Here is an 11514-nt window from a genome sequence, read left to right as displayed (position 1 = left end):
AAAAAAAAAAAAAAAAAAAAAAAAAAAAAAAAAAAAAAACTTAAAAAAAAAAAAGTTCCCAAATGAGAATTGTTCCTGGGCCTGTTCAGACAGACTGTCACGGGCCTTGTCCTGTTCCTCAGAGCTTACATTCCTAAGAACCCGGAGAGAGCCCTGTGGGGCTCAGAATCAAGACAATCTGGGCCTCGTTGGCACCTGGTCAGTTTCCACATTGTAATTGAAAATGTTTTTCTCTTGGCTGTGGCTGCTAGAAAGCTTGGAGTCAAATCCCTCTACCATCAGCAACCTTCCAGACCACAGTGGTCCCAGGGCTGATCTTTTCTTTCCTTCCTTCTCTCATTCAATTACCTGACAAATATTTGTCCTGAACTTCTTGTGTGCCTTTCTAGGTAGTGGGGAGTCAACAGTGAACAAAACAGACAAATGCCTGCTTTCGTGGGCTTTACAGTCAAGAAGAGGGAGAGGGGTCATCAAACAACCTAACAAACCGGGTCCTGTGCTGGGGAAAACTAGTAAGTGGGAATGTGGGGCGGGGGTTGGGTGGTTTGCAATTTCAAATGAGGGGCTTGGTTGGGGGAGGGGAAGTCAGGAAAAGCCTCGCCGAGGCTTTAAAACAAGGGTGTCATTAAAGCGAGGGTCTGGAGGAGATGAGGAATGAAGACAGGAGGGCGGGAGGGGAGAATGTTCTGGGGAGACAGAAGGGCACCAGCAGGGGCCCTGAGTGGGGAGTGTGCCTGGGGTTTCAGAAACAGCCACAGGGCACAGCAGTGGGGCAGGCGGTCACAGGGGTGAGGGGCAGAGGACCCTAAGGGCTGTGAAGGACGTCCTGAGGCCTGGCTTTTCTGCTGGATGAGAGCGAGCACTGCAGGGTCTGGAGGGGAGGATTGAGATTTCTGACAGGCATTTTCCCAGCGTCTCCCTGGCTTCTGTGTTGAGCAGGGACTGTGGGGGATGAGGCCAGGATGTGGCAACCAGAATGGAGGCTGCAGCAAAGGCCCAGGTAAGGGGTGAGGAGTGAGGGTGGCTGGGACCCAAGAGTTGCAGGAGAGGTGAAGGGGAGGGCAGGGTTCTGGATACACTGGAGGTAGAAACAACAGGATTTGTTCAAAGACGTGGAGGGGAGGGCGTGAGAGACCACGAAGAGGCAGTTCCTGGGCTTTGGCCTGAGCAACTGAAGAATGGAGAAGTCATTTTCCGAGATGGGAAGACAGTGGTGGGAGCAGGTTGGCCACAGAGGCACGACCAGGAGTTCTACTCTGGCCCACACCAAGCTTGAGTTGCTGAACAGAGATGTGGAGCGGGCGGGGGGGATGCTTGGGGACAGGGCCACGAGGAAGCCTCAGTGGGGAGGTGCTGGTCACAGCCCTGAGGCCACGAGATCCCCTGGCGCTCTAGATGGTAAAAGTGAGCCCAGGGGCCACCAACATGTAGAGGTGGGGGAGGTCCCGGGTGAGTGTGGGCCCCTAGAAGCCACGTGGAAGGCATGTGCAAAGATCAAAGCGGGGTCAGCTCGGGACAAACGCCGTCTCTGAGGACTGACAATCACCGCTGCCGTGGAGGCCATTGGTGACCCCGAGAACACAGTATGAGCTGTGTGGTGGGGCCCAAAACCTGACTGGAACAGGTTGAGGGGAGGACAAGAAGAGGGGATTTGGAGACCATGGCCCCTTTGAGCAGTTTTGCCAGTAAAAGGAGCAGAAAATAGGGCACTAGCTGGAGGGCCAAGAGAGGGTTTTTTTTTAAGACATAAAAGACCTTAGGGTACCTGAGCTAAGCATCTGACTTCCGTTCAGGTCACGACTTCGCAGTTCATGAGTTCGAGCCCCGCGTCGGGCTCTGTGCTGACAGCTCAGAGCCTGGAGCCTGCTTTGGATTCTGTGTCTCCCTCTCTCTCTGCCCTTCCCCCACTCACGTTCTCTCTCTCTCTCTCTCTCTCTCTCTCTCTCTCTCAAAATAATAAACATTAAAAATTTTTTCTTTAATGTTAATTTTTTTGAGAGAGGGAGAGAGACAGAGTGTGAGCAGGGAAGGGGCAGAGAGAGAGACACACACAGAATCCGAAGCAGGCCCCAGGGTCTGAGCTGTCAGCACAGAGCCCGATGCAGGACTCAAACTCACGAACTGTGAGATCATGACCCGAGCTGAAGTTGGACGCTTAACCGACTGAGCCACCCAGGCGCCCCTGTGAGATTTTAAGTAATCCCTATACCCAGCGTGGGGCTCAAACTTACAACCCTGAGACTAAGAGTCCCACGCTCTACCGACTGAGCCAGCCAGGAGCTACCCTCATCCTTCTTTTAATGGCTTTATATTCTTCCATTCTATGATACACCGTATATATTTTTTATCCAGTCCTCCACTGACAGACTACCACCTGAGATCGGGTCTATTATTATTTCCACTTTCCAGAGAGGCAGCTGAGCCCTGAGAGGTCCATGGGCCCCACCGTGGGTGCTCAGCTAGCGTGCCGTGGCGTGAGAACTCCATGCCCTTAACCACTCACTAGACTCTCCTCCGCCTCCTGGATTAGCTTCCAACCCTATTTCTCCCTCACTCCGACACCTTTAGCAATTATGTCGCTATCCTTTTGTTCATCCCAATAACACATACTTACAAGCCCTGACCACGTGCCAGACACAGGGCTGGGCCCAGAGGATGTGGAGGGACATGACAGAGAAGTCCTCTGCCAGCAAGGAGCTTACGGGCTAAGTCTTTGTGTGGTTTTGTAAGCCACCTCAAATCTTCCACGGAACGACGCAGAGAATTAATAAAGGAGCCTGGTCCCTGTTTTTCCTAATGAGGAAACCAAACGTGCCAACAAATCACTGTTGCAGTCCTGTGAGCTGAATACCGTAACAGCCTGGGAACCCAAAACTCTGAACTCTGCAATGCTGGCCCCATCCCCTCAGCCTGGCTCTCCTCCAGTTTCCCATCTCAGTGAAAGGCCCACCACCCAGCTAGTGCGAAAACCCTCCTGCTTTGGCTCTTCCCACTTCCGTCCCTAGGTCACCCACTCTATCGCCGCCGCGACCACCGCCTGAAGGCATCTGGACTCTGCCCAACTGTTCTCTCCATGGCTACCAGCCTTACTCGGTTCTTCTCTTAGAGGAGCTACCCAGTAACTTCCTCCCCGGTCTTCTTGTTTCCACCGCAGCCCCTTCCCATCCACTGTCCATCCAGCCAGTGTATCACTGTGTCATTTCCCTGTTCTAACCATCTAAGTCTTCCCTTTGCTGTCCTTGGGCTAATAATGTCCTGGTGGCACAGGCCGGTAGTTAGGATCACGGGCTCTGGAGCCTGAATCCCAGCTCTGCCACTTAATACCTGTGTGACCTTGAACGACCTATTTAACCTCTCTCTGCCTTAGAGGAGGCAAAATAATACGATAAATGAGAATGATAAATGATAATGAGATAAATGAGATAATAATAACCCCTACTTTATATAGCTGTTGTAAGGATTAAAAGTTAATGAATATTATAATGATAAGGCACTTGTGATCTGGACCCTGCTGAGCTCTCCAATCTCACTGGTTCTTATCTCCCTATAAACCAGCTAAAATACTTTTGATTCCCAGAGAGCATCAAATTCTCTCTCTCTCTTCCCTGCAATCCCTCTGAGCTGAAGCTGGACTTGGGGCCCAGTTCTTCCCCACTGGATCTCCAAAGCTGGGCACACAGTATGTTAAGTGAATGAATGAATGAATGAAATAGGCATTGCATTTGGGTTCTGATGGATGAGTAGGAGTTTTCCAGGTAAAGAAGTGTTTGAAGCAGGACTGTAAAAGAACTTGCTCCATCCCAGTGCTTGGAGAACAGAAGGGAGGTGAGACTGGAAAGAAAGGCTGGGTTCAGTCCAGACCTTTCTACGTGGGTAGAGAAGGGAAGGCTTTCGTGACAGTGTGGAGGTCACTTGCAGGAAAGACTGAGGCCGGGAACTGGGGTATGTGGCTAAGCTCCAGGGGAGTAAAGGAAGGGCCTGAACCAGAGCAGTAGCAGTGGGAATGGAATGAAGAGGGAGGTTTGAGAGATTGAGAAAAAGACTTAATATCATCTCCTGAATGCTTTTCCTGAATGCCTCTTAGAAATGATATTAGGGGATTGTGGGAATAAAGAGCTGAAGTAGCATTTCCCCGCTGTCTTCAAGTAGCTCAAATCTTAGGAGAGGCAGACAGACCTAAAAATAAAAATATGGATGCAGAGAAGGCCAAATTAAGTATCACAGCCTCATATCTCTACACGTGTAAAATCAGCAAATTGAAGCACCATACATTTCTGAGTGCCTGTCATCTACCCCAAGGCTTTTTTTAAGTTCTCAAATTTTTATTTGGTTTAAACACACTACAGTACATTTCCACAGTCCACCAACTTTGAGAGGCAGTGTGGAGGTTTAGATGGGCCCTCTTCAACCACTTAACAGCCCATGATCTTGGCCAAGCTACTGAACTGTCTCAGCCCAAGTTACCTATCACATGAAGGTGAGGGAGGATAGCACCCTTGGCAGCCAAGAAAACAAAAGGGGGCTGGAGGTGTGGGTGGTGGTTAAGATTCTGCAGAGTCTTGTGAGGTACGATAAAGCTTTTGGACTTTTTTTTTTTTTTTTTTAACGTTTATTCATTTTTGAGGCAGAGAGAGACAGAGCATGAACAGGGGAGGGGCAGAGAGAGAGGGAGACACAGAATCTGAAACAGGCTCCAGGCTCTGAGCTGTCAGCACAGAGCCCGACGCGGGGCTCGAACTCACGGACCGCGAGATCGTGACCTGAGCCGAAGTCGGCCGCCTAACCGACTGAGCCACCCAGGCGCCCCATTTTTTTTTTTTTTTTTTTTTTTTATTAAGTAATCTCTATACCCAAGGTGGGGCTTGAACTCACGATCTAGAGTTCAAGAGCCCAATGCTCCACCCACTGAGCCAGCCAGACGCCTCAAGGTTTTGGACTTTATTAATTAGTTCAGTGGGAAGCTACTGAGGTTGTTTTTTGGCCCCAATCTATTATCACTTTTCAGTTGAGATGTAATCTGCCTACAATTACATGCAAAGATCTTAACTGTTGAGTTCAATGAGTTTTGACAATTGTATACACCTGTGTAACCCACCCCTTAGAAGATACGGAACATTTCTATCACCCCAGAAAGGTCCTGCCTGCCCCTTTCCAGTTAATTCTCCTGCCTCCAGGGTACTGAAGGGCCTAAGCATATCGTGCTGCCTCTTGAGAGGACCCCTCTGGCTGCAGCGGCGGCTCAGAGCTAGGCCTGAGACCAGCAAGGAGAGAGTACTACACAGGCCAGGTGAGAGAAGGCTGAAGCGCAGCGAGGTTGCCTAGCAACCAGCAAACGTGGTCGGAGCTTTGACTGCTCCTCCCTGGCTGAAGGGGAGGCCCCGCCCCACCTCGCGTCACGTCGGGGGGCGGGCGAAAGCTTCTTATTGGTCTGTTCTCCGGAAGCGACGGGATTCGGAATCTCGCCCAAAGTCGGCAGCGCGTGGAAGCGCGGTGCGTGGCGTTGGCGCGTGGCTCGGGCGTGGGGGGGCGCGGTTTGGTAGGGTCGTGTGGCGGGCGCTCGTACCCCTCCCACTGGAGCGAGGGTCCCTCCCGCTGAGCCTCAGTTTCCTCTCTTTGCAGAGGCTGAGCGCGCCCCACACCGGTTACTTGGGGCCCTGCCGCGCCGCCCCACTGCCGGCCTGGGTTGACGGGAGCGGGGAGTCTCAGCAACTGGGACGGGACCGAGGGGGTTCGGGAGTGCCCACCGCCCCACACCCGGTGCTTGACTGACGCTCCCATTCCCAGGACCCCCGCGCTGGCCGGGATGTTCGTCCTGGTGGAGATGGTGGACACCGTGCGGATCCCCCCGTGGCAGTTTGAGAGGAAGCTCAACGACTCCATTGCCGAAGAGCTGAACAAAAAGTTGGCCAACAAGGTACTGGACCGACGGGGCCGTGGACGGGCCTTGGCACGGGAGGGCCCAGCACTGCCCACCTGCCCGCTGCAGGCCTCGACTTGGTCCTGACAAACCTTGGCCTTGGGCAGGTAGCTTAACGTGTCGGAACTCGGTTTCTACACCTGTACCTGGGATGGGGGGTAATCCACCTGCACATGGGATGTTAGAGGGGATCAAAAAGGGACCCAGTTACAAGGTTCATTGTAACTGGGAGGTGCTGGACTCTACACTGCCAAATTACTTTGCAGTCTTGGGCAGGTCACTTACCTGCTCCGGGCCTCAGTTTCCGTTTGTAAAATGGAAATCATAGTGGCTGCGTAACCATGCGTTGTTTTGTGAAGATGGCCAGTGGTTTAGAGTTCACTGTCAGGAGGTTTATCCCTTCATTTCTGCGAAAAAGTATTTGTGCACCTTTTATGTGCCAGGCTTGCATGCCTTAGTGCTAGCGAGTACCGAGTGCGGGGCCTTCCCACTGCCTTCTCTGTAGTAACCCTCCCTCAGTTACTCTGTGTCATTATCACTCTTTCCTTCTTAGCACTTATCAGCACTATTTTCTTATTTGTTTACTTGGTTACCGTTTTTCTTTCCCTCCGCATGAGGGCAGGGACTTTTGCCTTTTTCCTCAGCGTCGCACATATTTTGCCGGAGCCTGGCACACAGTAGATGTTCTGTAATTGTCTGTTGATTGTATGAATGAAGCGGACAAGGTTCTGCTGTGTCGTGTGGTGGGAAAAGCAGATATGAATGAGAGGGTCCCACAGTTGAGTATGTGATGACAAGTTGCGGTAGACGCTGTGAAGGACAGGCACTCGCGAGCCTGTGGAATGAAGGAGAACTCTGCCTACGATGAGGGACAAAAGAGGCTTTGTTGGGGACGTGGTACTTGAGTTTGAGCTGAGATCTGATGCTGAGAAGAGGAACTAACTAGGGGATTTATTTTTGAGGGTGAGAGAGGGCTGGGCAGAGAGAAGAGCTGGGCAGGCAAAGGAAACGGTATGTGCAAAGACCCTGTGGCAGGAGGGACTATTTCACCCATCATGACATGGAGGAGCCTGGTGTGGCCTAGGCAGAGGGGGAGAGAGAGGAGAGGGCAGACTGGGAAGGTGGCAGGAGCCAAGGCACACGGAGCCTGAGGGACATCATGGTGGTACTGGTCTTCATCCCTAGAGCAGCAGGAGGTGATAGGCTGAGGAGTCAGCAAGAGGAAGGTTGGCTGGCTTTAGACAGGAGGCCAGTCCCTTCGATAGAGGCCGAGGTCATAGAAGGGAGGTGGACAGATCTGGGGAGCTGTTGGTGGAGAGAACTCATGATGTTCTTAGTGGATGGCTTGTGATTACTTTGCGAGGTAGAAGGCAAGGGGGTCTGTGGAGGGACCAAGTGTGAGCATCATGGAGAGAAGAGGGGCGAAAAGCCCAAGAAGGGAATGTAGTCCCTTTGGGATACAAGTCCTTCAGTGACCTGTTGAGACAAGTCTTCTGTATTTGAGTCATTTGTTAATTTTTTTTTTTAAACGTTTTATTTATTTTTGAGACAGGAAGAGACAGAGCATGAACGGGGGAGGGTCAGAGAGAGGGAGACACAGAATCTGAAACAGGCTCCAGGCTCTGAGCTGTCAGCACAGAGCCCGACGCGGGGCTCGAACTCACAGACCGCGAGATCATGACCTGAGCCGAAGTCGGCCGCTTAACCGACTGAGCCACCCAGGCGCCGCTGTATTTGAGTCATTTGAGCGGAGGCTGCACAAAGAGGTCCACGGTCCAGCCAAGGGCACAGATCTTGTGCTGCCAAAGCCGGCCGGACTGTATGCCTCATTGTGGTGAGGTCTGGCCAGGACTCTGAGCTCTCTGAGCTTCTTGGTAATCCTTGAACAGTCCTTCAGGGTCTCTAACTGGGAGGTGATGACGCTGGTGGCAGATAAGCTGACACCAAAGGGGTTCAGTGGTTTGAAGCACCATGGGGTGGGGATAGGGGCATGGGATGCTCTCTGCCCAGTCTCAGTGCCTTGGCCGTGCCTCAGTCCCTGTGGCCACTGGTGTATGTCTGATACTTTGTGAGCAGAATGGGGATTAACCAGGACTCTGACACTCACTCTGAGCTCTAGTATAGACCTGGAGACTTTGGGAAGTGTAGGTTTGACCAGGGTCCCCTCCCAGTGTTCCTCACTGGCAATAATAGTGATCTGTGGGTTGACTGTTATTATTTCCAGCATGTGAGCCAGGCACTGGCATAGGGGCTTCACATCCATATGTCTCCTTATTTAACGAGCCTGCAGCCTGGTAGGTTCATTTTTGCAGATGGGGGAAACTGAGGCTCGGAGAAGTGACCTTGGAGGTCACACAGTGGGTGGTGGAACTGTCACTGTGACCTTGATCTGCCTTGCCACCAAAGGCCCTGCTCTTTCCAGAGCTCCACATTCTTCTGAGGCTCCTTACCCATGGTTACCTCACACCGTGCCTCGACTCCTTGCTGGCTATAAAATGGGGATAATCCTACCTGCCCTGGGTGGGGAGCTGGGCCTCTGGGTCACTGTGTGTGTGTGTGTGTGTGTGTGTGTGTGTGTGTGTGTGGATGCACACAGGTCGTGTACAACGTGGGGCTCTGCATCTGCCTGTTTGACATCACTAAGCTGGAGGACGCCTACGTGTTCCCAGGAGACGGCGCGTCACACACCAAAGGTGGGTGCCCTTTCCTCCTCGGTGTTGGGTTTCTTGGGGTTTGGGGTTTGGCTGTGGGAGTCCTGGTTTAGGGATTGGGAGACCTGAGGCCTAGTCCTGACTCCGCCAGGAATTGACTGGGTGACAGTGGGCAGAATCCTCCCCTGTCTGGGCCTTGGTTTCCTCATCTATAAGAAACGGTGCACAGGCGATTCTTGAGGCCTCTCTGGCTCTGAGATTGTGGCTGTGTGTCTGTGCCCCCTGTGGTCTTGTTTATTACTGAGCTCCGCTCTGCCTGGCCCTCTAGCTGCTCAGTCTGGTGGAGGGTGGCCAGACAGAGATGAGGACACTTGGAGTAGTCATCGCTGGGTTAAAAGTGTGGAGAGCAGAGGTGCCTGGCTGGCTCGGTCAGTAGACTGTGCAGCTCTTGATCTCGGTGTTGTGAGTTCGAGACCCATGTTGGGCTTAAAGATGACTTAAAAATAAACTCTTCAGAGGCACCTGGGTGGCTTAATCAGTTAAACATCCGGCCTCGACTCAGGTCATGATCTCACAGTCTGTGAGTTCAAGCCCCACATCGGGTGAGCTAGAGCCCCGCTCAGGGCTCCACACTCTCTCTCCTTCTCTCTCTCTCCCTCTCTCTCCCTCTCTCTCCCTCTCTCTCCCTCTCTCTCCCTCTCTCTCTGCACTTTGTGGGATTCCCTCCCTTTCCCTCTCTCCCTGCCCCTTGCTCGCTCTCGCTCTCTGTCTCTCAAAAGTAAATAAATAGGGCCGCCTGTGTGGCTCAGTTGGTGAAGCGTCTGACTTTGGTTGAGGTCATGGTCTCAGAGTTTGTGAGTTTGAGCCCCTCATCGGACTCTGTGCTGACAGCTCGGAGCCTGGAGCCTGCTTCGGATTCTGTGTCTCCCTCTCTCTGGGCCCCTCCCCCACTCCTGCTCAGTCTTTCAAAAATAAACATTAAAAAAAAATAAAGCAAAAATAAATAAAATTTTAAGAGTTTTTTAAAAAAAAAAAAAGTGTGGAGGGATGCCTGGGTGGCTCAGTCAGTTAAGCATCCGACTTCAGCTCAGGTCATGATCTTGCAGTCTGAGTTCGAGCCCCGCATCGGGCTCTGTGCTGACAGCTCAGAGCCTGGAACCTGTTTCAGATTCTGTGTCTCCCTCTCTCTCTGCCCCTCCCCTGCTCATGCTCTGTCTCTCTGTCTCAAAAATAAATAAAAACATTTAAAAAAAAATTTAAAAAAAAAGGTGTGGCGAGCAGAGGGGAGTGCATCTGTTTCCTGGGGAGGAGGCTGGTTGAGGGTGGGGGACTTTTGACGGGCACTATGGACATAATGGTTAAGCGTGGCCTCTGCATTTGAATTCCGTCTCTGCCACTTATTTGCTATGTATCCTGTGCAGAATATATAACTTCTGTGCCTCTGCTTCCTTGCCAATAGAATGCAGTTAACAGTAGATTTTATATTACAGTACTGATGTGATGATTCTACTGACTTAATATGTGCAAAGATCGTAGGACAGGACCTTGGTTCTTCTGGACTGGCTTGGCCAGTAGGGTGTAGGGTGGCCTCATGTGACTGGCGGCTGGCAGGCTAGTTGGTGGGGAGGGATGGCTCATCTCTGCTGCCTGTGGTCTCATTTTTGCTCAGGGGACACTGGGCACCATAGGGCAGCTGGAGCCCCCATGCACCAGCCACTTTTCAGTGTCTGCTTCTATCCCATTGGCCAGAGCAGGTCACATGGCCGAGGCTGGCATCAGGGGATGGAAAAATAGCCGCCACCTCTTGCTGGGAGGAGCCAGAGTCACATGGCAAAGGGGCACGCACCCTAGGAAGGGAGGGTTGGTTACCAGACCTGGAGGTGTACAGGGAGGGTCACCTTGGCTACAGCTCTCAGAGAGGGAGTGGGGCATTCTTCACTCTCCTCCCTGGACCCCACCAAATCAGAAGCAGAGGGCAAGGGGGCCGCTGAGGTGGTTTGGGGCTACTCAGTGTCTGCGTGCGGCTCAGACCTGCTGAATCACAGTCTCTGGGGGAGAGCCTGCAGGCTGTTTTAGCAAGTAGCCAGGCGATTCTCCCACCAGGCCCTGTGTGAGGAGCCCTGCCCTAGCCCATCCTGGTCAGCCTCTGGGCACAGAGGTGTCGAGCATTCTAGAAGGTGCCATGAGGCTGCCTGATGCTGTCTGGGATCCAGAGACTTCATTAGTTCACGGAGATGTTAACTGCTCTGTGGGCAGCCCTAAGAAACGGGCTGCGTTTGTACCGACTAGAAGCATTTAGCAGAAAAATAAGACGGTGATATAAAACAAAACCAGGGGCCTCTGTTTAAAAAGAAGGATGCCCTTAAGCTGAGCCCAGTTTCTGCCTTTAGCTGGTGGTCCAGGTGGTAAGAGCCACCAGAACTTGAAGGAAAACTGGGAGAAAGAAAGTTAAAATTGAGGAAATTCTGTTCTTTCGTTTTGTTGTTTCCGCCACTTAGTGTAAGATTTCCACTTTGGGTTTTCATCATCCCCCACCCCCAGTTCACCCTGGACCCCCTGGTTCTTTGGGAATGAGGTGTGAGGATTAGGGCACTGGGCTAGGCATGTCACAGGGACCTGGATTTGAATTCTGGCTCTGACCCCTCTCTCCCCTGCATTCCTGGGGCACGCATCTCTCCACCTCTCTTGGCTTGGGCTTCCTCATATGTAAATGGATTAACACTCGCAGCTATAAAGCTTCTTGTGGTCCGCCAGGCATCGTGCAGGGTGGCATTTTATGGTGGGGATTGGTTGCCATGCTTTAAGGCTGGTTCTCGACTTGCCCCATTTCTGCTGCTCCCCCCCCCCCCCCCCCCCCCCCCACCTCCCCCTGGGCTGTGGCCAGGTGTGCTGAAGGAGGCCTCAGCCTTTGCTTTGAGGACTCTTTTTTTTTTTTTTTTTTTATTA

The 11514-nt window shown here is 52.2% G+C and overlaps 1 protein-coding gene across 2 annotated transcripts in view; it reads left to right on the top strand.

Annotated features, from left to right (window-relative positions):
- Positions 1-5441: 5441 nt before the first annotated feature.
- The window catches only part of POLR3H (RNA polymerase III subunit H), a 12604-nt gene continuing 6531 nt past the window's right edge, over positions 5442-11514 (top strand). The window contains exons 1-3 of one of the 2 annotated variants that reach the window (XM_049626421.1): positions 5442-5490; positions 5785-5914; positions 8514-8610. In XM_049626421.1, the coding sequence (XP_049482378.1) occupies positions 5804-5914; positions 8514-8610 (208 nt within the window). In that variant the 5' untranslated portion in view covers positions 5442-5490; positions 5785-5803. Of the gene's footprint in view, positions 5491-5522; positions 5642-5784; positions 5915-8513; positions 8611-11514 lie in introns of those variants that run through there. The other variant, XM_049626422.1, reaches the window with a different exon arrangement.

This window comes from Panthera uncia, chromosome B4, assembly GCF_023721935.1.
Source record: "Panthera uncia isolate 11264 chromosome B4, Puncia_PCG_1.0, whole genome shotgun sequence".
Taxonomy (NCBI): Eukaryota; Metazoa; Chordata; class Mammalia; order Carnivora; family Felidae; genus Panthera; species Panthera uncia.
This window is presented reverse-complemented; position numbering and strand designations above follow the sequence as displayed.